Consider the following 25,502-nt stretch of genomic DNA (forward strand, 5'->3'; position numbering starts at 1 on the left):
TAACGTAACTGAAGCAGATTTTCTGAAAGCCTATAAACTTGTACGAAGCATTTTTATCAAACAAATCTGGTTCATTGCCATTCAGCCTGAGTTTACGTGAAAACGTTATATAAAAAATCCCATATTAGGTTTTTATTGCTTACGCAAAACTTTCTTTAGTATTCCAGACGGCATATGACGCCTTTTTAAAGCCGTTTCGTAGAAATAACCGACTTGGGAACCGGTACTACTCCCTACTTCGCGCATAAATCTTCGTATGAATACGTGATAGAAATTATCAAAGAAAGTTTTAGTTGTGACTTACGTAATTACTAAACAATAAAATGTGTTACGAAGAGTCTGTGATGTGACTTAGCAATTTGACATTATGTGCACAATATTGTACACATTTCTTTCCAAATGAAACGAACATATTGATAGGTTGATAATAATTCTATATGAACTATATCTCATTCAACTAACATTTTGATATATCTCAATGTCTCTTTTCTTACATTTACGTATTTCGTTGATGTTTCTTCTGTTATTTGCAGTTTTCGCGCGCGAACAAATTGTGAATTGTTTCTTACCATTTTCTTGTAACGTTGCTTCAATTACAGTTCGCTACACCAGGCGCGATGGATCTCCCACTCAGTGCCGCCATGCAAATGGTATAAAAATCCGCATTGGTTTATGTTATTTTCCATATAGAGAAAGTTACATAATACGGAGATGTATATTATTGACCGTTTTGGGGTATTCGTAAAATTGTTTTGTCGCGATAGGCATTTTTACCATGTGCATATATATTGTAATATACACCCATATATAGGCTAGGTCCGACGGTCACTAGATCGCTTTCCGATCTTATCATTTAGTCTGCTTATCCCGCAATTCGTCCCGACAGACTACAACGAAGCTCACCACCACAACGAGAGGTTGGTGTTTGGTAGGCGTGCTCATGCTTGCATCAAAAATGTCAGAAATACCATTCGAAGTCGCGAAGCATTTCATTGAATGAATCCGAAACGTCGATCGCAATCTAGTGATCGGGACTTTACTCGAATAAAAAGTGTCCACCATTTAAAAGTGTGTCAAAACGTTGGAAACAGCTTAACACAGAAATGTGCTCCGTGATATAAAACTTCGAGCCATTTCCATCATGTTACGTTATGTATGTATCTTACTGCCCGACAAAGCATCTGATGAGCAGCTGATGTTTGGTGAGGCATCGGACACTTTTTTGATTTTATTCGTTTATTTCTTTAACGAAAGCTCACAAGGGCGTGGAAATATCTTTTTGTAAACTTTTAATATCAAAAAGTAAAGAATAACATTCATGCCGTAACGCATTGAAACGATCCATTCAGTCCGTGACGATTGAAAGTTTTGAAACAAAGGGAAAAAGATCGATTCCATTCCCGAAGGAGCTTTTCCACGACACGAGATCGATCGGTCTGTGAGAATTTTTTTCTTATCAGTTACATTTAGATAGATTTTAGCGGCAGATTAAGTAGCAGCATGCCCAGGTCGACGCTGCCCTGTCGCTTCCGCTGCAACAGTTTATAGGCAGTCGTTGGCGTTTGGTGTTGGTTGGCTATGTAAATGCGTAGCAGCTTGAGTAATAATGTTGTATTCGTCGAATTCAATATGCAATTTAATAACTGCACCGTCATATCTAATAATAATGTATATAGTTGCCGTACATGTATGTGTTTTATTTGAAACGAATGCAGTGGAAACCTTTGCCTTTGATCAAATTCGTTAATGAAATTATTTAGCATGTTCAAACTGTATATAAAGTTATTCAATGTAAATCTATAAACGATATCATTCATTTTGAGAATTATATAAAACGATATCGTTCATTTTGAGAATTATATAGAAATCTACGAAATAATCTCATTTGCCAGCTATTGTGGATTAAAAGCGCAAACATTCACCTAACAGTTTGGAAGAAGATTTACGGTAGAATAAAATTATGCGTAACAGATTTCACATAGATTGAAAAAAGAGGCCGATATTCACTGCTTAGGCACTAGAAAATATAATTCCAACCAGTCGACACATATATACGAGCACTTCATGATATGAACGTGTTTTCGGAAAGTATCGGACACATATCATTTCATTTCATCACGCTCTGAGATACATTAAATATATATACTTTACGCGGTTCTTTCTGCAGGTGGACAGCTCCAACAACGGAATGGGAGAATTCTTATGCGTTGGTGATTACGTTTGCCTCTACTGCGAGGAAACTGAAGGATACGTGTTCAGCGTTCAGTCCAGGTTAGTATGTTAATAAGCGAAGTTTTTTTTCTTCGTTTTATATATTCCGAATCTTAAGTATTGTAGGGTGTTTTTAAAAGTGGGCGAATATTCGATGATCCAATTATTTTACTTAGGCTTTCAAAATACGGCTGTAGTCTTTTCAAAACAGCTTAATTTTTTCGCACTGCAGTTACAACAGAAATATCTATTACAAAATTGATATTCTCAAAGCATTGATATCGGACAATGAATGATATGGCTAACTAAGGTTGTAGTGAAATTTATTAGAAGAAAAAGGAATCGATTGTTAGCAATAATGTCCGGCGCTTGAACATAATGAGTGATAAAAGTGCACTTTGTTATAACCGATTGATTTGACACAATATTGCGGTAATGAATATTTCATCCATCAAACTTACAATAAAGAACTCCGATCATCGCCGACGCCAGATGTCAAGGCTGACTGCTTCCCGACGTACACATTGTATTTTTTCATCGAATCTGCAGACATTTTGACATTTTTCAGAGTTTTTATAGGGTTAAGAAATGCGTTCGAAATAATCCTGCCGCATTTTTTTTCTTCACGCGTTCAACTTCACGCGTTTAGCATATCTTGGATTATAGGATGAATAAGCAGCGAAAGCGTACAGCAAACTCAGTTTGATACCGGCCGCCACGCATCCTATGTTTCAGGAAGAAATTCGTTTTATTTTTGCTGATAACAGTATAAAGAATACATTCCAGTACGTAGGTTTACCATTTACGGAATTCCAAAGCTTGCCGAAATATCTCCGTGGGAATTTGGAGATTTAATGTGTTGTCAGAATGGCTGTTTTGATGACCAAAGTTTATGCCTTGACTGGCAATTCAAATAGCTAACGTGAGCAATTCGGTAAGAAGTGTACTTCAATCTTCTGCTTCAGTCGGTTCCTGGAGTATTATTGACGAGACGTGACAACATCATTAATTTTTTCTGCCCAGTCTATTGCGTGAATGGATCAATCCAATTTTCCATCCACAACCCAACATCCGTCTGCCGCAGCACAGGTGAACCGTATCGCATTCAAACATGGCAAGTACGCCATTCTTCATATGGCAAAAAGACGGAAGGTAGCTGTTTGCAACTTTAGTTCGCAGTTTTAGCGATAACCGACCGTCGTTCGAAGATGAATGGTTTATACTGAGATGACTATGCGCATTAGCCGACAATCCCAGCTATCAAACGGCAGAATTCAAATAGATAAAACGCGTGAAGAATATCAATTATTTATGCGAATCTAAAGGGCAAGATTTATCTTCGAATTCGCTTACATTTTATTGACGTTGTGAAATTTTAAGAAAAATGTTATCGCTGTGGTTCCACTTCATGGTCATATCGTCGCCGACGATTGATTTTCCATGCGCTGCTTTTTCGTCACATTTCGCGTCGCGCTGAACGAACTGTCGAGTCGATTCACGTAAATAGTAAATTTCAATTTATTTCCGACCATCAAAACGCGATATATCACCGCGATGTTTCGAAGATACAATCACGTCAACGCCGTCGCATTTAACCGAGTTTTAAAGCATTCGGCAGCACGGATTTACACCCGCAAACGCTGCTTTATCGCTACGACTGTTCCCATCTCCAACGAGTAATGATCAGCAGAGTCGGTCTGAGTCCTGTAGATAAGGATAACAGTTATTCTATTTCCAAAGAAAGCACTTGTACCAATAGTTCTCCTATTCATGCAATCTATTGCGACGACATTTGATTTATTGCGCGCAGTAACGAGGCATATTGTAATAATGGTAAATATAACTGAATCCCAACGCGCTGAGCATTTGTTTACAGTATGTATATTGGTAATTTTGAGCTCCGATTCAGAGAAATAATCGTTATTACACTTGGTAGCTGAATTCACTTTTGTCAGCTCGAGAATCTCGAACAATATACGTAGGCTTGTTCCTCCTTGACAATGAACCAAAGATCTTCGCTAAAGATAACCATTAATCTTGTTCGTGTATATTTTCTTACGTCTTAGGGAAAATTCAAGATTAGAGTTTACATTTGAGTAAAGATAATGATGGCGGATTTAGATAGCTCATACGGCCAATTTTAATGGTATCGGAACTATTTTATGTATTTTGAGGGTCTGCGAATTACTCCAGACGCCGATGTTTTGTAGGTAGAGTTATGCCGCTTGCTGTTTGGATGAAAGATCGGAAAATCCCTACGGCAAGACTCAATAGCATCCCCATGGGTCGCTTGGCGCATAGCGGATTTTTATATCGGCGATAAAGAAAAAATGTAGAATATTTCATCCACTAAAGCAGCAACTTCGTGTGTTGCCTTATTTCAACGTCTTTCAATCTGCAGTGCTGTTAAGTGAATTAAAAAACAAGACATAGCCCATCGAATTCAAAAGTTATCAAACAGCAATAGATCGTGAAACTATTTCAATGCGTTTAACCTGTGAAACAGCTACCGCATTTACCCGTAGACTGATAATCTCTAGCGATCATGGCAATTATACGTATCATCTTCTTTTGTGATGTGAAGTCCTTCTGAATTTCACTTGTTAAAGACATTTTAACCTATTTTCTGCGGTAATCTCTTGAATTCTAGTTCGACAGATTGTGGGGTCCATATGTAAATTGTTAGAAAGTAAATACCGGTAATATAGATTAAAGTGTGAATGATGTCTCGAAATTTCGATTTATGCGTCAGGTTCTCAACCGATATCTTGCTTTCATGTAAATCTATTTTTTTTCAATTAGAAGTTCGCTTATTTCATCGATTATACACTTACTGGCTGAAAGTCATTTTTTTAAATATTGAATTACTGTTTCATGTTGTAACCACTAGATTTGATGAAAGTTCAACGTGCTTTTCACATGCTTTTTTCATTTCTAGCTCTACGCATAATGGATTAAACGTATATCCCCGTCAAGACAGGACTAAACCAAACAATCTGCCAACCCCACACGGTAAGTCATATTTGGTTAAGCAAAATGAACATCGATTTTCAAATATCGATTTTTGAAATTCAAACCCAACCGTATAGCTCTTCGTCCGTCGCATGCAACGACGTTTTGTGTGGACTGCCATACCGAAGGTCGACGTGTGATGAACATGAATTTCATTCACAGGAGTTTGTATATTATATATTAGGAAAAATCATGATATGGTTATAAATCGTGTGTTGTCGTGGAGGGTCTTGCAGGCGTGTGCTTTTACCACGTGACTGTGCCATATTGGTCGGCAAAAACGATAAGCGATTTCCTTGACAGACCCTCGAGATTTGTTAATCCCCACGACCTTTCAAAATTTGTTAAGTTCAAGTTTGACTCAAGAGTTAATTCATTGAAAATCAACTAATTTTAACTCGCACTTTGAACCGAATCCTGATTATGCATGGCGAGGCTCTAGTACTGGCTGTCAAATTATGACGCCATGTGCACGTAAATGCCGCTATATTCCGACCTTAGCCTCCATGCAGAAGCGCAATTACAATCTCGTTACGATAAATACTCATATAAAACAATTAATGGGGGTCCAGTGTTCCACTCTTATCTCAATATATCAATTCGTATTCGTATATTACATAATTCGAGCGCTAACAAGAATAACACATGTACAAACAGTTTGACGTATGTTCGTTGACATGATTACCTGTGTCACTTCAGTGTATATTGAAACCATCTGGCTCCAATATTAATTATCATTTCATAAAATGTCATCGATTAAGTATGGCATACTTCCAGATTTCTTCCTAGGGGTGTATTTAACGGGGGGGGGGGGGATTTTGCATGCGGAATTCCTACCGGGGGGATTTAACCGGTTACCCCCCAGACATGGGCCAGTAATTGTGTATTTCTCATCAAGCATAATATGAATTTTGATAAGTTCAATCTGTGTCAACTGTACAAATTACATATCAACCACTGCATAATTATTGTAACACATATGCGAATCAAATCTACATTATTCTAATCAATCTATAACTATAACGCGTTATTTCATGATAAATAACGAAAGGTTTAATCAAGTGCACATAATGTATCAAACGTCTTTTTTAAACTACGACGACACCATTTCCGCATTGTAAATCAGAAGATAACTGTACGTGTTTTGAAATAACGTATGCGATAAAAGTAGCGAGAGGCTAATTTATACTGTGTACAGAAGAGATCCGATCTATCTTTTTTCGGTATGTTTTCCGAGGTTTTCTTCTGGCAACAATTTTTCCCGAAGCAACCCGAACCTCGGTGTATCAAATGTAAACAAATGTTAATATATACGTAATTTCACATGATTCTAATTAAATCTCACCTTGCACGGAGTTTACCCTCTCCTGTTGCAGGCTGCCGTTTTGTACAATAGTGAAAATGAACTGAATATATGAATAAACGGTGCTTCTTTTGCCTTGGATAAATTCTCTACCCTTGAATATCTAATTTCAATGATATTTGAGCTATGACTTTCAAATGAAAATACTAAATCAACTGACACTCACAATAATCTAATTGGCTCGTTGTTGTTTCTATCTCACGATTTGCATTTTATACCATGTATATTTGGTTGATGGTTTATTGTTATTTCACCAGTAACTGTGTTTTTTTTTCATCCGAGATAAAACATATAAATTTACTACAACATGCTTAGCTCGCGGTGGCGATGTTCACTCGTTCGTTTTTGTTATCAGTATAACCAGTTTTCACGTTTGATTTTAAACGAATTCCGATTTCTGCAGGCCGATCATAACTTACGTAAGAAATAAACTGGCGGGGTGAATATTGTGGGAAGTAATGTATATTGTGACTAGCTTCTTGGTCAAAATTTTTTTAAGAATTATTTTACATGTATGATACATTATGCTTGTCTCATTCACGCGCATTTTTTGGCATGTGCGCGGTGGACTCAATTCTGCGCTAAAATGCGTACGAATCATTTTAGCGCACGAACTCGATGACACTTAGGCTTGAAGACTTTTTGCTCGGTTGATTTCTTTTAGGTTAACGTATACATAATGAGAACCAGACCTTTACGCTCAGACGATAAAACATGTTACTTTTCTTTACCTCAGTACACATCAGGTACCCGTAGATGTATACTTGCTACGCTGGAAGAAAAAGCTAATTTTCTGTTAGCGTCGTTCTTTCTACCCAGAATACAGTGCTCTACATCCGTGCTTGTTTTCCACCTGTATCGTCTTCTCTCGGGTTACAATTTCTCGGAGTACAGCCCGGAGTGGCAAATGTCAATAAAAGATTCTATCTCGGCTAAAGCTTTAATCCCCCACTTTCCAAGTATTTATCTATACAGGCGCGTCGCAAAGGAGCAACTATTGTCAGGGAGTCGTGACTGAAGTACAAATGGGTGGTAATGAAATGTGGATGCGAATTAATAATTTCTGACTGAATAGACGGATAGAAAATCGCTTGAAAACCATAGTTTATCAAGGTTTAGCAGTTGTCGGCAATATTATTGAACACGCAAGCTTTTCCTATTCACCGCATGAGTTGAATACGTATATGCTGCTGCTCGAATGCTCGAACCGCGGCGGCCCACTGCCTAACGACGTCTTGATGAACAAAAATCACTGCAATGCCGTCGGCATAATCACGGCTAATGATTTATCTTGGCAACTATGCTCGTCCTGACACTCAGTTCATCCGAGGTGACAAATAGACCCTGTAAGGTGATGGGATTCCGATATTCATCACTAAATAATCGGTCGTATTTATATGTAGTTCACGAAAATAAACACTTGGTGACCCTAACGAAAATCGGCCTTAATTATTTATATGTACTGTCTATTCCGTAAGTAACCATGTAATTTATATGTTAATTGTTCATTTAATGAATATAAACGGTTGTCGTATTTATCATTCCTATTACATCCCTTATCATTTATATGGTCATTTACGCAATTTTCACAACTTACATTACTTGTATTAAGTTACTATGTAACGATAAACTCGAATTGTCACCGGTGACAACTTTACTGTGGTGCCTTTACCTACTGTATATCAGCCAAGTGATAATTTGAGCAAATTGCTTGTCGGTATTTAGTGGCTAGATCAATTTTACGGCTACTGAGACGGGGCAGAGAATTTCGCGAAAGCTTGTACGGCGGAGGAGATTAAAAGAGTGCTGCTGCTTCCAATTCGGGAATAAACTTCACATAAAACACGTTCACTGGACATCCCCGGATGCCTTGTAAATTGCCTAGTTCACAAGTTAAAGCCATCGAGTTCAGCAATATTAGCATAAAGCAAACTAAGTACATTTCTGGCTTCGCTGGTGAACGATTGCAAAATTTGATTATCATTATGTAAATGTATATGAATTTCTGGGGATTAACATTTAACAGCCTTCGTTGGTTTTGCATATGTATCAAATAGACGCATTTGTAATATGTAATGGGCAATCATCATTTGTGACATTCACAAATGCAAGATTATTCCCGTTTGCTTTTTGACTTAGCGTTTGCTCTTCGAGTCATTCATCAATATTTTCCTTTGCAGCGGTGACGTTTCAGATCTGCATACAAAACCGCTATAAGCTCAACAAGAAATACAGAAAATATTACAGCAATTACGACAAGGACAATGAAGACCTCGAAACGAAGGGAATGCTGGCCCAAGCGAAGGTATATGATAATTGAGATCAGCTTTAAATAAAAAGATCCCAAAATGATGACGCAAATGCTTTCATTGAAGAAAATCGTTTCAATTTTCATTAGCTCTTTCTATATCATATCCGACTGCATATAGAACAACGATTCGTTAACCGAATTAACACACCGGAGTGTCATTGCCTGTTTGACAGTACATATGGATGGTCATCCGGCTATGATGGATGGTCTCTGGGTGGGAGTGATGTGCTCTTTGCTCAGCAGCAATATACCACCGCGTTGACTTGATCCAATTAAGTCGGTTATAATAATCTTCGCTTGGTCGGTCACCCAAGAGAAATAATCACCATCGCATTGAATTTGTGATTCGAGGGTAAAACTGAACGCTCTGAATAAGAAATGTGAAGGTCAGGGCCGGTGATAGCAAAATATCACACTTCCAATTTAATTTGTACCAAAATGTTGATTACCGGCGCATCCGAATTCTCAGCTGAGAAATCAATTCAGTGATTTAGTAAATTCTGATGGCGATGGAAAGAATGGACTTTCAAGCCGTACTTCACCGCATTTATTGTTTGTTTGTTTACCTATGATTGGCTTTATTTTTTCTATTCTGATTCTGATTTGGACGAATATTTCATATATCGCTATTACAGGCGGCTGCCGATGCGGAGAATATCGACAATATCGCCGAACAACGGCGGCAACAGGGAAAACGTGTACGATACGGCGAAATTATACAGGTAATGAAGCAAATGGATGGCGAGTTATAAATTTTGGACTCGAGAAGGCCACGCTGTAATTTATGACAGCCTCGGGATATGCAGGTCTTCAGACCTTTTGTTGACCCATCATCATCTCGTGCTTCTGACGATAGTGAATCTGGAAATCCTGAAAAATATATGCTTCGATCACGCGATCATTGTCGCTGAGTCTAACTATGCTTCATACTATGATTTTAGGGAGTTCCATGCGTTGTAGATCTGTTTACAAACCACAAGGCTACAAATGGCCTTTACGTGTAAAGGCCATTTGCCCCGCAACTTGTTTCGATGCCACTGAAAAAAGGCCTACGATGTGGAACATTCCTGATGTTGCAAACCACACCTAATTCCAACGAACTGTTTACTGTTAATAAGACATCTAGTTTGATTTGGTTCATATTTCAGCTTAAGCATTTTTTCACTCGCAAGTACCTACATGTTAATACGACGCAAACGAGTAAACGAGACAAGAATAATATGCTGGTAAGTTGTTGTTTGATACCCGAGGCTCAACCGCTGTAGGATGCTCACACTTTTTTCTTCTACAATAAGTTCATTACAAAGTTTACTTGATCGTACTTCACTTCAGCTGTTGTACAATCATAATGTAATCATCATCATTCTTTCCTTTCCTATGAATGGATAGTATAGAATAATCGAGTCGAAATAGATTCAAATTTTCTTCAAACATGTTTATTGCCAAGTTCTTTTTTTTAACTCAAAATTTTTAATTCGTGTCTAAGTTTTAAAGTTACGGTATATTCATAAGACGTAGAACGTGAAAACAGAATACTTTAGTTTTTCTTTACGTACATATCGTGTTTTCAATGATTCTACAAGCTGCACATGGTTTTTGTTATCGTTCTTGCTTCAACTGGCTTTATTAGCATTCACCTCTTTCTCCAGGTTTCTCTACATGAATATAATGCAAAAAACGCCCAATACAGAATACTTCCGAGATATAAGGTGAAATCTGAAGGCGAAGTGGTGAGTTTGTGAATTTAAGCCACTGTTATTTAAACCCATACATGACTTATTGTATCCATAACATTGCCAATTTGCCATCTTCTACATAGATTCAAATATTTGATCAAGTCGTACTTGAGAGCATCAAATCACCCGGTCATTATCTCCACGCCAGCAATCCATTCCAGATAGATTATTTCACATTTGGGTAAGCGATGTTAACATAATTACAATTTCCACTGGAATAAAACTTAAAATAAGCGAAATAATACTTTCCTTTTTTCAATTTAAGCTCCGAGTTGAATCTTGGTGTGGAAGGCGCAGGTTTTACTGTTATAAAGAATTATTCACCAAAGACCGACCATACAGAGCGTAATTTAGTCAGGGTATGAACAAAATGTTTTAAGTGGCCTTCGATAAACCTATCCAGCACACCTGATCTGACAAGCGTGGTCTGATTTATTCTAGGGAGGCTCAGTAATCAGTCTGTTCCATAAAGAGTTAGAAGCTTACATCGTTGCTGAAGGATTATTTGGCGAAGTCATCACCGAGCAAGGTAATTTATCTTGAACTTCGAAACATTAAATCCACACTTGACGTCCCGTGTCTTGAACACGGTCCGTAACGCACGGTACCATTCTATGTAATTTTGTTAATCTTCCAACACGTCAGAAGTTAATGCGTTGAAATGATGTATAAACTATACGCTGTTTGCATTCAATAATCTTATAGTGCATCTACGAATTAGAGACATCGACCAACTGAATCCGAAAACGTTATCGCCATCAACTTCGGGAATTACCTACTGGCAAATTGAACCGGAGTCAAGTACAATTAACGGTAATTAAATAATGCATATATTGTTGAATTTATTGTTAAGTACTGTGCAATTTCCATATAAAATCTTGAATTGTCGGATTTCACACTGAGGGCAATATTCATGATATATACAGGAGATATACTACTATGGGAACAACAATTTCGTTTCCGGCACATGACTACACGTCAGTATCTATGCATCTCGGCCGAAATGAAGGTGACCTTGACCGAAGATGTCGAAGATCCACGCACGGTGTTCCGTCTACACCCAGTTGTCAAAGAATCGGATGAAATCACGTTTGAAAGTTACGCCCGAATTGAGAATGTCCTAACCGGATATTGGCTCCATGCACTGAAGGGTCAGTCTCGAATCGAAATTGTTTAAAGAAATGAGATTCTAAATCTAGTTTTTGTCCTCGAAATTCCAAAACCCACTTCTTTATTTACGTAGAGGAGGAATATAAAAGGGAACAGTTCCAAGGAGCTGAAAATGACACATCGATGAGAGGTCTACGGTGGGATGGAGCAGAACTACGAAAGGTGATTTCTGATCCTAGATATACATCGTAATAAAATGTGTTAACTTTTGCATGCACCAGTAAATTCATATTCATCTGGATATATGATCTCGCGGACCAGTGCATGCCTCATCCACAATTATTCTATGGCAACCGACAATAAACAGATTCACCGGATAATTCAATCACCGGTCTTGTGACTGTATTTCTGCCTTGTTCATCTTTTAGCTGTCGGCCAGCGGAGAGAGAATGTACGATGATGCATTTACCATACAGAAAATAGTAGATGAGCACGCCAATTCGTTTAACTTCGTGGCAGGAATGGTGCCCGTTCTCGTCAATCTAATTAAAGACGTAAGCCGCCCTCACTCGTCATTACATTGCAATTTATTGCATTCCGTCATGATCTCGCAATAGTAGGAAAATGATAAACTTCAGAATCACCATAAATTGAAAGCAATCATTTCTAGCTGAATGTTCGTTAGTTTGCACAATTGATTAGAGCACAACATGATACTCTTATTCTTTACAGTAACAGTAACATCTTTTTTGTTTTTTATGAGAAGCTATTTTACAGCGATTTCTTTACACTTAAGCTGTTTAACTATGCTATTGTTTTATAAGAAGAAGGTATTTTTGCTCATTTGTATCTCAGTGAAGCTATTTGTGTACATCTTTCTTTCTAATCACAGCGACGTGAAGGCCGCTTCCTAAACGCAAAGAAAACGTTCAAAGTTTTGACGGCTTTGAAAGAATTGAGAGAGTTCGTCATGAACGACGGTGAAGCTGATAAAAATCGCCAAAAACTGCTCCGGAATCTCAGGGTGTGTACAAACATGCAATATCTCATTACAGACAGTTTTTTTTTGTTCATTCTGTGAAGTATGCGATAACAACCGCAATGGCGCGTTACGCAATAAAACAGTCAATATAGCCATAAAACAACCATTTTCCGAGAGAAAATGTCTTCGAGAAATGCTACGAATGATATAGTTTATTTTCTATAACCAGTACAAACGTTATTTTTGCCCGTTTACAGGTAATTGATTTACTAGTAATGTTGCTGCAGTGCAAATTGAAAGGCGTCGCCGATGAAATTAACCTAACGAAAGTGTTCAAAGCTGCGTACGAGGTCATTTACAGCTATATGATCGGTAACAGTCGGAAAAATGCGCTGTACTTCGCCAAATATATCGACTTCTTCCAAACTCAGTTTTCTATAAAGGTAATGAATATGAATATTTTACAATGCGATCACATTTCGTCTTATTTATACCCTTCAAAATAGAATATATAAGGACAATTTCAAACCTTTCAAAACCAATGTGCGTTTGTTTTAACAGGGTGATATTGGTCTTAACGTTGCTCAGATGATCGTGGAATTAGTAAGAGACAACAGAAAAATTGTAGACAGAATTACTCAAACTCAAATTGATGAATTTGTCGATCTGTTAAGGGAAAATCAGGTATAAACCGTTTTGACAAATTTTCTCGTCTCTCTCATACTGGCACATCTCAAAATGTATGTAAGAATGGACCTTAAAGATACCATTATCTTTAGAACTATCGTTATCTGGACCTGTTAAAAGTTCTGTGTGTATGCGATGGTGTACCAATACCAGATAACCAAACGTACGTGGCACAGCGATGGCTCATGAAAGATAAGGTAGGCTTATTCGTCATATTAATGGGATTTTATATAAGTTTTCATCGTGGATATTTCCAAGGGAAATATATCGCGTCACCCCGTTATCTTCCCAGACTATTCACAAGGAAGCAACACCGAGACCGAAGCCAAAACTGAAAGCCGCCGCTGATACGGCTTATACTGAAGTCATAAAAGAACTTGGTCCACCTCGTGGAGAACAGGTATGCCAGAAAAATGACGGCCTGATCAATCAAATTTCAATGAGACAATATCTTAAGAATACGTTTTACGCTGAGGAATTTTATCTTGGATATTTTAGCGGGGTCTGTACCTGACCGAACGAGGCCAGAATATTCACAAAACACCAAACATATGTTACGTGTCAACGGATAGGGGACGATCGTGGACGCCACTTCACGAATTTGTGGAGGTTTGTGGAAAGATTGTAACTGGATAACTGAAAAAACAGCCGTTTTATAACTATTTGTCTAGATCACGTCAAACTAATTACATTTACTTTCAGAGAACCAACCCAAGTTTCTCAGATGATGAATACACATTTCTCATTCATCAACTAGATTTATTTGCTGCTTTGTGCTTCGTAAGTGAATTTTGCATAAACATTCATGTGTGTGTGTGTGTGTCATGTCTATCTATATGTAAAATGAATGAATTCTTAACGTTTTTAGGGAAGAAATGATTTTTGCATCCATCTCATCACAAGACAGCTGAGTTATTTGTCCTGGGAAGAGGTTTTCCTCTGCCTACAGTCTGAGATTCTCCCCGATGATATAAGAGCTAAATATTGTGAACTCATCATAGGTAATTCTTTATGATACAAGTATCACGAAAACGCTACTATATTGATATTTCAAACAGTCATAAATGATGCAGTTGTAATTTTTTATGTATATACTTTGTTTTACAGGGTTATTTGTTGACGTCGGCAATAATTTTTCAGTGCTCGATCATCCAAACATATCCTTTATATATGAGTATATAGGAACTAAAGATCAGAACAAATCTCAAGGAGACATGGTAATGTCAATGTTCTCATGTCCTGCGATCATTAGATTTTAGACAGATACCTATTTTCATTCATACTTTCTTACATCATCTAGAGTGCTCCGCGAGATTTGGTTACTATTTTCCCAGTACTGAGGGACTGGATTACCGAGTTTCTCGATGAAAATAAGGGAATGACTGCTAGTACTATCGGACATAATATGCTCATCGAACAGGTAAAGAATAATCGGTTAATTGTTTCGGGGAAAGATAACTAGGAAGATAAACGTTTTTAGCATGTGATTCCAAAATCCATTTCACGCAGGTGCTGAGATTACTGTATTACCTGGTTCAATTTGGATATTACGGTGATGTGGATGATGTAAAATGCCTGCTGAATCCCTTACTAAATTTACTAGATGGTAGACACGATGTTCCATTCTTGCCCGATAAGGAAAAAGGTAACTTCTGTCGTGCAGCGGCTGCAACATTTCATTTTACATTTTTCTTTACTTACACCCTTTTTATCTGTGTAACAGGTTACTCCAAAGACTCCCAGAAACTTATACAAAGATACCGCAGTGGAGAACGATATGAAAGAGCAGCCGAAACTGCGGCCATTGTGAATGCAAAATGCAGGTATGTCTGTGCATGATGCCGAAACCGATTTGCTGACGATGGCTAATAGTCTTTAGCCGAAACTTGCTCAGATTATATACATCTCTAAGTACTACGCGCTTGCTCTCGTATTTTCATCTTACATGGATATTGTGTATCATCTCGACTTATGATTTGGTAGTTTGTTCCTGTCTAAATAAACACTAAACTTCACTTATTGAACGTAGGGCGATGGAAGTCTTAGATCTACTCTTGACATATCAGTCGAATACCCGTCTCGAGGCGTTCATACGAAAATTTAAAGAAAGTGAACAATCCGCGCATCTCAAATCAAAGCATCAACACATCTTACTACCTACTATGTTTGCGACGTTTGATGCTTTTGATACAGTGAAGTGAGTTGATATTTTTATTCTCAAATATGCCCGACCTCAAAAATAACCGAAGAGGTCCGCGCGTCTTTACGAATGCATCTTACGTTTTGTTATCGTTTTCATCTTTTTCATTTTTTTAGGAAAGCAATGAGGAAGCAAAAGATGATGGTGAAAGAATTGAAAGAAATGTTTGAGAGCAGTGCATACATTGATGGCGAACAGATTACCGCCATTCTTTTGGTAAAACCCTGCGTGTGATATTTGAATTTGAATCTCCGTATTTTTGTGATTCTATATGATAGCTTAAAAATCCATTCGTTTTATAGGATCTGTCTAATTACAAGTACGACAAGATGATCCAAATGTCACTACGGCTGTTGACGAAATTCTATTCGTCGAAAACAAACCTTTTTAAAACCGCCGTCAGAGCGCAAGTATGAACATTAGCTGATATACATGTAGATGATGTTCATCGTACAATGAACTTCACTAGAAAAAATATTGAAAGTTGCTTTTGACGTACTTATATCGGAAGTTTATATTTCTACAGGTGCTTATCACCACCGATTCGTGTAAAATACACCGGGAAGTTGCTCGCCAGATGCCTGTGATGCGAATGTTGGCTCGCATTAAGATGAACGACCGACAAGTGGAACGCATGGAGTACATACTCGAAGAATTCATCGAGTAAGTTAGGCTCCGATTCAACTTTCTTTGTTCTACGTGTAGTATTGTGTTTTTTGACGTTCGATAATCATTTCATCGTTATCATCTCATTTTTTCGTATTTTCGTTCTTGACAATTTCAACCTTCGATTAGGTAATGGACAAACTTGCGCATAAAGTTTTTCATCGTGGCATTATTTTTTCATCATTGCACGTTAAATGATTTCAGATATGCAATTATTCAAATACCAAAGTATGTATGAAACGCTAAAAACACCCTAGATCTTTAGCAAAAATGAATGAACGTAAAAGTCTGTCTCAAAACACTCGAAACATCCTTCCCTTCTCTATAATGACTCACAATAATGCAGTTAGTCCGACTTATAGTATTTTTTTTAATCTCACTCGTGAAGTGTTTTCTGCTTTGGTGAAATGTGCACGTGGATCAACGTCAAGCACAGGGTTTCCTAATGTATAACTTTTTCCATAACAACTTCGTATTCCACTCAGATTCCCCTCAGATTATACACATATAAACTAATTCTTCAATTTCAAAATCAAATGAACAAATCATATAAACATCACACTGCAGTAAAAATCCTCATTAATAATCCGTGGATATATATTGCGGCTTTGATCGATAGGTAATTTTTTGTCCAGCTATTTCTAGCCTACAGTAGTACCAGATTAAAGATTTCTTTATGTTTATGTACAAAAACTGTATATTAAAAACGTTTACAATATTTAGGTTTTGTCACTTACCTAAAGTCCCAGAGGAACGCCACCCTATGAATCAAAGCATCCTAGTTACACATGGTAAGACAATTTTCATCCGAGCTTTGTTTGATGTGTTAAACCACCACACATTAACAAATATTAAACTCTTACCGATTGAATATTTGTAGATGTTCTTTCTGTGCTGTTTCAAATCTTGTCGCAGGACTTCGATGTTATAACAAAGGTTAGTTTTGGCTTTTAGTCAATTACAAATATAACGTTTCTCAAATGATCGGCTACCATACTCTAAATAGTTGGAAAAGTTTGATTCATTTGATAAGTCTACAACTATATTAAGTCTAATACTACGTTATCAATTCAGTAATAATCAGTTCTAATTTGCTTTTTCTAGGATCGTTATCCAGGAATGGAGCGAATATTTCAAAAGGCGTTGAAGCTCCTGCAGTTTCTAACACGTGGTTTTGACCTAGTCCAGAGAAGGGTATTTGATAAGATGGATACACTGCTAAAAATCCACATGGAACGTTCTCAACTAGCTACTTGTTTGAAAGAGGTGTTCGTTGGTAATCAGAATACCTGCCTGAAGATATTACCGAGACAGATCCAAAGGATAGTTGGTTTGGCAGTTGAACACAGAGAAAAGGCACCGGAGTTACTCGACTTACTGAACGCTATTGCTAAAGTTGAAGGACAGAATCTCGCCTTGAAGAGAAATCAAACGCTGGTAATGAAGTACATAATGCAGAACTATGCAAAGGCGGCTTACGTTCTTGACCAACCGTGGGAGATGAGGTGGGCTTAAGTTCTCTTTATTCTCTTCATTGCTTTCGTCACTGTTTTCTAAACACTTATCCTTTTACTTTTGTTATTTTTATTTTATAGAGAGAAATTATTGACTTATCAAGGAGAACATTCACACCTGAGATATCTTATTAGTTTGATAGATCTGCTGGCAACATGTGCCGAGGTAACTTGTTAAATGATACCCAGGTCTGTGTTAGTGATAATTTCAATGTACCATGTATATTTACCTATTTCAGGGTGAAAATCGGTTTATAGAATCGCTCTGTCAGACGATCATATCACTCGATGAAGTGCTTTCTGTTTTGAACCATAAGAACATCGAATTCAGTTTGAAGAAACCTTATCTTCGATATTTGATATGGGTTTACATGAGAACTGCCGGTACCGTGGTAGAAAGTGGTGCTGGGGATCTTCCTCACGACACGTAAGCTATAGATCTAATAGCGGATCGATTCAGTTAACTTATAGAGGAAATATGTAGCCATCACTAAATCTAACGCAAACCTCTCCTTGATCAGGACAAATGTTTATAAACGATAAATGAACAGAGGTGGTGCCCTGATCTCAATGAGCATGATACCTTTTGTAACCGTTTTCATGATTTCCTTCGTTTCATAGAAAATTAGCTAAATTATCGTCCCAAGGACATGATAATTTATGAGGCATGTCATTTTTGGCTAACGGTTATTTCAAGTTTTCGAGTCATCTGGCCCATCTTAATCTCATTTTAACTATGCATGTTCGTTGTTCAAGGCTGTTCAAGATTTTGTGAACAATTTTAGTGTTTATCATTAATCATACGTAAAGAAGGATGACGTTAATACTTCTTTTTTCATGTTGATAACTTTACCAGCGGGCCCAAGTAAGTTTCTCACCCAGTCTGCTGCGAACGCTTGTGTTTTTATTGGCATGCTCAAAGTGTTCCTTTCGTAGCCGACCAGGTCGATTTTTGTACATATTTCATTTCTTAGAAGCGTCTTCATGAATAGTGTTAGTCTAGTTATAGTAAATTAGACTAGAAGATTCATCTGCAAAAATCACATTTCCGCTTCGTTAGGAAATCTTGGCTAGTTTTCCGACGTAGAATACAATTATCACAGAAATGAAATTCAAGCATGACATAGCGAACTTTTAATTAAATCGTATATAAATGACTAACACTTAAAAGCTGCATCGCTGTTTATTACCTTGCCTCAAACTAACACACTTCTATTCTAGGCACATTGCTATCGTTGTCTCCTGGTGGATCTTGTGGTATCTAGGAATTCCATTCTGTTGAGGAGTTCTTTTCTTAATGAGGCACAGCAAAAATGTCTCCACCACGAAGCAGCTTAATTTATCATTTTATATCTAAATTATGTGTACTGAGATTTTATTCGGTATTTACAAAATGTTAAAATCTCAATGGGATATACTCATCATTCATGTTATGAATTATTCTCATATTGATATTATGTCATGTGATTTCTATTACGTATTTAATCTCATCTAAAAGAAAATACGTTCAAACTCTGATTTAGTCTACTACTTGCGTTCATTGCATGGATTGATGAAAACAACTTTTATATTTTCATATTTTATTTTTGAAATAACATTTGTTATCAAGTGGGGGTGGTGATCACTCTATAGATAAAAATGCACGTTTAGTTTAGCATTTTTTACGTATAACTTAGGTGACGAAGAAGAAAGTACTTTCTTGTCTGGTAATATATATTTTCCTCTGAAACTGCAGGAGGATATGATACATTTGGTTTTATACGTTTGATATATTTCATAACATTTCTAGTCAAACGATATGAAAATAAAGATTGTTATATTCGGCGTGTGATTATATTGCTGTGGAAACAAATGCCTATCCTCATCGTTTTATTCTCCAGGTCCATTTGGCTGTTCGTGCAAAAAATCTCCGAGGAGGCAAAAAAACTGACCGACTATATCAACACTACGAACAATCTCGACAAAATTGGACGGCTCCTTGTGACGAAACCGCCGAGAATGTAAGTAACTAAACCTCGAGTTAAGTAAGATATAATGAACGAACTAATAATGCTAATCGGACAACCTATATTGGTCATTGCTACAATGGCCACTTTAATTACCCTTACCTCACCTGCAATTAACTCAAGCCTTAAATTGCAACTAATTCCTTGAATGTCGGTCCACAAAAGGGTTGTTTCAAGCAAGTGATTCAGTATTTCAAAAATGCTGCATTTGCCGTTAATTTGCACACTTTATGTACAGTACATGATACACTGTTGCAGAATGCTTTATCGACATTGTCTCTTCTATTATGTAATCGCAATATACTCTCTATAAATCTGTATGATTATTGCACGACACAAAGTCCTTGTATATGCAATCTATATCTATCTTACCAATCACTTAGGCAGTCACACCGAAAAATATGCCACGAAACCTATATCCTCCAGTGAAGAGACCGAACAATATTGCCTTCCTACAAAGTTTACAAAACAATTATTCATCAATATTCTATTGCAATAAAACTCAAATTGAAATGTTTCCAACAGAGATTGTAGATATTACACACTTGATATTGTGTAATTTTCGTAATTTCTGTTCTTGTACGTTCTATTATTATTATGTTGCATATTCGTGCTCAAACTACGGATTTTATCTTGTTTCTGATCGTGTGTTTCGTGTACAGTTTAGTTCTGTACACATCTGTGCATATATTTCGTACGATACATTTAAATGTCCATTTGTATGATCATAAAATCGTATGTTTTAATCATCATATCATTCGATTTGGCTGAAACGTTTCTGTGACCTTTGACCTTTACAGCATCCACTCAGATTCATGTGCCCTATTCTGCACATGCGATACTGCGTCCAGAGCCAGTGGTGGAACTCTGCAAGTATCCTTATGTCCTTTGGGCAACTTTTAGGACAGTGTCGGCGCCTTTGGCTGTCACATCTGCTTAATTATCTCTAGTCCCAATAACTTTTGCACTTGATGTGGGATTTGTTTCACTATTGCATGCTGACTGTCTTTCCCGTTTGCTATTCGAGTCTATGATAAAATGAATAAACTGTTCTGTTTTCTAAAAGAATCTCTTTTGAATCTCGAAAGAATGAATCTCGTCTAAAGTATATTACTTTACGATCTTTTGAAGTAGAAATTATTGCATGGAATGTAAGTGTTTAGACTTGTTGTCCCGATGTTGTTTGTAAACGAATTTCACTTTCTATAAGATTTTATCGGAGTTGCTTCAACGCGTGTCTTAGCGAAGGTGTTGCTCAAAGAATTTCGATTTGCTGATAAATTGAACATAATATTCTATAGAAAACAAGCCGAATGCCTTTGTAAGACTAGTGAGTATTGAAGTGACTCCTCATCTCACTACATAAAAAATAGATTCGAATAACAAACTATTTCAGTGTATGTATCGACAATGATTTTATCTTTTATTTCATCGATCAGCAAAATCGTTTCAGTTACCGGCCCGACATGTGTTGAACCTGATGATTTTAATCTAGAGCAGATATAGAGCAATATATACATCAAACAGGGAATTACCGGATATTCGTATTGAATCATCTATGTGCATGCTAGTGCGTCAATCCTTATTATTTTTGTTACCATTCAATCATAATTATTGTGTTAGTTAGATAGCATTTTGCGCGTAATGATTTTATAACATGTATATATCAATTTACTTCATTGATATTCATTCAATCGAATTCGTATTTCGAATAAATCTTGTTATGTCGATGTACGTAGTTTTCAGAGAAACACAGTTCCATTGGTTACATAGACCAACATTATCCTAACATCTTTGAATACTTGCACAAACTTGTATTACACGATACCTGTTCACACTGACCATAGTCACACTGACCATAGCCACAGTCAACTAACAAACATGTTTTAAATGGAATAATAGATCGCCATCACAAAGCTAACCATTTTACCATTTTCATCACCTCAAACAGAATTTAGAGACAAGAAATTATCATGCACGGGGTTATATTGTTTGGAGCTTCTTGCATGGGGTTGATAATTTCTTCGAAATTCGAGGGAAAAGATTTTTGATCGGATTTTCACCATTTTCTCATATTTTGCCAGGCTTGAGCATGGAATTGATTTGTATTTGAAACATTTTCAGTCAATTGATCAATCAATTCTATAAGGATTCATAATGCTTTAATTGTAATTTACATCTGAATTATGGTAATTTTTGTACGTATGTGTAAGCCGGACTTCGTCTTTCTTTTGGCCATAATTGGCCATACTGCTCTTTTGCAACATAAATTTGTTCGAATGCATTCTAACTCATGATATATTTCGTGTTGTTTATAGGAGCACAACTGACGATGCACAAGATAATGAAACAACTGCACACGTAATGTTACATTACTTCTACGAAGGTGTGATGCCGTTTCTTGAGGTATATTCGCTCATAGTTCACTCACAAAATCAATGATAACCTTCCGCTTTGTTTATATTGGCTCCACACCTTCCATTAGAATAGCTTGATATCAAACAAAGTTTTTCTCCTACTTCAGACGTTCTTTGAGAGATTTTATAGCGCAGACCATGAGCTTTATCCGATGGAAATTGAGTATGTCAACAATCTTACATCTGCGTTGGTGGTACGTGTACTGTCTCTTCAACGCGAATGTCTCTCGTGATACATACTATATATATATACGTTGCTTTTCATATCATTTTTTGTGTGTAGAGTCTTAACGATGCTATTTGTCCAGTGTTGATAAATCCAGACTTTTTGAAGACGATGATTGCATGTTTGACAGCACTTATACCAGAATCAGACACTCCTATTAGCGTAAGTCTATATACAAAGGTCTTGTCTGTGTTAGGGACCTAACGACATTGGATAATTACACCATTGATACGGTTGTAGGCCATGGAAGCGATCGTAGAAAAAATTGGTACTCGAAGGAATTTTGAAGACACGACGGCCCAAGTAAAAATGGTGAGCCATCGCCGAGATCAAATTGAGCACCATATTAAGGGTTATGAAGTTTCCGAAGAACGATATTTTTTCTATTCGTGGTTGTATTTTCAGGGAAATGCCAACTATTACGCAAACGAGTTAGATTTAAACGCGAAATTGAGAACGTTTTCGGTAAATTGTAGCCTTTTATACGGAGGTCACAATACAGTTGCAGCTCAAATGAAATACAGCTCGAAAAGAGGTTTGATATAAAAAATAGATTACTCTATTGAGAGTGGAGTTCTGTATTTTCGGGTTTTCCTGTCACTTCCATTCTCCTCGTTTTTACTTTTTGTATTGTACAGATTACACTACGATAGGCGGCGATGAGGATTTGCCATTGGGTGAAGAGTTTCAGACACATCTCCGATGTTTTATAAAACCACATGAGAAAACATCTGAAGAGAAATATCGCCTGGCAGAGAAATTGATACTGCAATTAGAGTAAGATAGACGTCAAACAACCTAACATATTATGACTTTTCATAGTTAACGATACATGGGCCATTTAGAAAATAAGTTTTCCCTTGCTTTCTGTTTTCTCGAGAAAACCAAAATTCTGTTTTCCCTAGACCAGAAAGCAGTTCGTGCATAGAAAGCTATCCTCTAGGAAAGCGTCGATTCTTTTTATGGCCCGAATCAGCCACCATACGATACCCCTAGCTGCTGGTCATCCAGTCACTACACATTTTGTGCAGTACATTCTATACATGAGTTCAAAAATAACGGTGCCTTTTACTAAAAGTGATGTCCATACTGTAGGATATCGTCAAAAGTTCGCCGCACCATGGCCTACTCAATTGAGCAAGAAGAACTCGATATAAGATGTTTACAGTTGTTGCGAGCTATGATACATAACGAGGAACGAAAATTGCCGGAAGATTGGGAAAATCGAACAGCTGAGAGAAAAATACGAAAGTAAATTACGTCGATTTTTCCGCCAAATTCACCTACGTATGTTGTTTTTTTTTCCAAAGATTACATACATATTTTGTGCATTGCAGAGGGTTGAAGCTAATCGCGGATTTGCAAGCAATTATCAACAACTATGGCGTCGCATTGAAGGTGCTGCCGCATTTAGCACGCCCTAGTGATGATATAGCGCGGGAGGTTTTGGCATTGCTTTGTATTCTGCTATTCAATGCCAATCGCTGCGTTCAGGTAAGGTTTGGAATGAAAACGATATGTTGACGATGAGAAGAATGAAATTGTGCGATTGTTAAAAAATTTATATATCTTTCAGTCATCGTTACTTAAATACTTCCTAACCACAAGGGAAGAAGTATTCTTCTATGCAGTTAGGAACCGCATGCAGTTGTCTGTCGGTGCATTCAAAGAAAAGTACGTATTTTTATTAAGTCTTTGGTGCAAATATCCCAAATGAGTAGATGTCCTTACTGGTAATAAAGAGCCTTCGTTGAATATCACCATGGTTGGTCAGCCATTTGAATACCTACCTCTAATTTCTTGTACCGATCTTTCCAATTCCAGGCGTTTGCTACAAGCGCAGAGAGAATCACGACAAAAACAAAGCGAGGAGCAAGCAAGAAATTTGGAGTGCTCTATGACATTGGGTCGACAGGCATTTCAGGTAGAAATACTATCGATGACAAAAACGTTTATTACATCAGCCGAGATGTGTCTACGTTTTGTACTAACTTTTTCAAACTTTTCCCTTAAAGCAAATTAGAGCGTTCGAGTATGCTATAAAGATCGAGGAATTGCGCAGAGGAGCAGCAGTTAGTGTAAGTTCAATTTATCTATCAACACGACTACCAGTTTCGGTACAATACCAAGGAACCGGTACTTTCGCACCGTAGAGCCGAATGGAAAGTTTTTTTTCAGAAATAAATTTCTTCGATTTACAATCTCTAGTATAATGCGATAGAATATCTGATAATGTTGTTTATCGATCTACAAAGTCATACTACTTTTTAGTAAACTTCCAATCGGCTTTTCGCATGATAACGATTCGGTTGCTGACCAATTTCTGACTTTTTGATCAACACCCGCTTTGGCAGTGCATTGTCTCAGTCCACACCACAGGCGCGCGCATCGCGCTGGGGTATCAATAATATTAACACCAGTCACACTACACTGATATGAGCCTGAATTAGTTTAGAATGAAGCACCGATTGTCAAAATGAAATAAGGGCTCGTATACAAATTGTACATGATTACGGTGTTAACACGACGATAAGAACTTCATGTGAAAATTCACCGACCAACAATTGTATAAAGTCGAAGTGAAACTGTCTAGTGCTGCATCGCAAAATATTGTCTCACTCGCTATGCGTAACGTAAACGGTAGAAAGGTACGGTGGTGGCACAATTTGCAAAATAGTTTTTCACGTGTAGGTCCTATATAAAGCTTGAAAGGTGCACAGTAGTTGGTTGGTCGATATCTCATAAGAATATCGCAACACATATAGTATAATCGCACAGATTTCTACGATACGACCACCGAAGGCCACTTGCACCTCTTTGCGTCTGAACTTTCCATTTTGCTAACTATAAAGCCGATATTTTCAATCACCTACCATAGGCTCTGTGCAATGATATCAATTTGAATGAACTGGTAAGTGACGCAGCTGCATTTTAGCCAATCATTAGCTTGCTTGCACGAATATTGTATAGCGCACATTGATTCGTCGATGGTTTTCCATTACTCGATGTATCATTTTACGAGTTTTGACTCGGCCATGATTCTGTACAATCGAAAAATACC

At 37.3% G+C, this 25,502-nt stretch overlaps 1 protein-coding gene across 1 annotated transcript in view; it reads left to right on the forward strand.

The window, feature by feature from the left end:
- Window positions 1–2,188: 2,188 nt before the first annotated feature.
- LOC141915454 (inositol 1,4,5-trisphosphate-gated calcium channel ITPR3-like) overlaps window positions 2,189–25,502 on the forward strand; it is a 37,829-nt gene continuing 14,515 nt past the window's right edge. Inside the window, exons 1-46 of the mRNA XM_074806988.1 lie at window positions 2,189–2,271; window positions 5,150–5,223; window positions 8,767–8,891; window positions 9,533–9,619; window positions 10,046–10,123; window positions 10,547–10,627; window positions 10,717–10,814; window positions 10,899–10,992; window positions 11,075–11,162; window positions 11,339–11,446; window positions 11,560–11,784; window positions 11,877–11,965; window positions 12,172–12,297; window positions 12,636–12,767; window positions 12,983–13,168; window positions 13,287–13,409; window positions 13,505–13,609; window positions 13,911–14,021; window positions 14,115–14,192; window positions 14,281–14,413; window positions 14,520–14,634; window positions 14,715–14,832; window positions 14,922–15,057; window positions 15,136–15,235; window positions 15,442–15,609; window positions 15,729–15,828; window positions 15,915–16,022; window positions 16,139–16,275; window positions 16,483–16,506; window positions 17,002–17,069; window positions 17,159–17,214; window positions 17,383–17,783; window positions 17,874–17,958; window positions 18,032–18,219; window positions 19,673–19,792; window positions 22,117–22,204; window positions 22,323–22,409; window positions 22,499–22,603; window positions 22,682–22,753; window positions 22,847–22,976; window positions 23,080–23,218; window positions 23,537–23,692; window positions 23,779–23,935; window positions 24,018–24,115; window positions 24,266–24,365; window positions 24,457–24,519. Of these exons, the coding sequence (XP_074663089.1) occupies window positions 2,189–2,271; window positions 5,150–5,223; window positions 8,767–8,891; window positions 9,533–9,619; window positions 10,046–10,123; window positions 10,547–10,627; window positions 10,717–10,814; window positions 10,899–10,992; window positions 11,075–11,162; window positions 11,339–11,446; window positions 11,560–11,784; window positions 11,877–11,965; window positions 12,172–12,297; window positions 12,636–12,767; window positions 12,983–13,168; window positions 13,287–13,409; window positions 13,505–13,609; window positions 13,911–14,021; window positions 14,115–14,192; window positions 14,281–14,413; window positions 14,520–14,634; window positions 14,715–14,832; window positions 14,922–15,057; window positions 15,136–15,235; window positions 15,442–15,609; window positions 15,729–15,828; window positions 15,915–16,022; window positions 16,139–16,275; window positions 16,483–16,506; window positions 17,002–17,069; window positions 17,159–17,214; window positions 17,383–17,783; window positions 17,874–17,958; window positions 18,032–18,219; window positions 19,673–19,792; window positions 22,117–22,204; window positions 22,323–22,409; window positions 22,499–22,603; window positions 22,682–22,753; window positions 22,847–22,976; window positions 23,080–23,218; window positions 23,537–23,692; window positions 23,779–23,935; window positions 24,018–24,115; window positions 24,266–24,365; window positions 24,457–24,519 (5,343 nt within the window). The remainder of the gene's footprint in view (window positions 2,272–5,149; window positions 5,224–8,766; window positions 8,892–9,532; window positions 9,620–10,045; window positions 10,124–10,546; window positions 10,628–10,716; window positions 10,815–10,898; window positions 10,993–11,074; window positions 11,163–11,338; window positions 11,447–11,559; window positions 11,785–11,876; window positions 11,966–12,171; window positions 12,298–12,635; window positions 12,768–12,982; window positions 13,169–13,286; window positions 13,410–13,504; window positions 13,610–13,910; window positions 14,022–14,114; window positions 14,193–14,280; window positions 14,414–14,519; window positions 14,635–14,714; window positions 14,833–14,921; window positions 15,058–15,135; window positions 15,236–15,441; window positions 15,610–15,728; window positions 15,829–15,914; window positions 16,023–16,138; window positions 16,276–16,482; window positions 16,507–17,001; window positions 17,070–17,158; window positions 17,215–17,382; window positions 17,784–17,873; window positions 17,959–18,031; window positions 18,220–19,672; window positions 19,793–22,116; window positions 22,205–22,322; window positions 22,410–22,498; window positions 22,604–22,681; window positions 22,754–22,846; window positions 22,977–23,079; window positions 23,219–23,536; window positions 23,693–23,778; window positions 23,936–24,017; window positions 24,116–24,265; window positions 24,366–24,456; window positions 24,520–25,502) is intronic.

Source organism: Tubulanus polymorphus, chromosome 1 (assembly GCF_964204645.1).
Source record: "Tubulanus polymorphus chromosome 1, tnTubPoly1.2, whole genome shotgun sequence".
Lineage (NCBI taxonomy): Eukaryota > Metazoa > Nemertea > Palaeonemertea > Tubulaniformes > Tubulanidae > Tubulanus > Tubulanus polymorphus.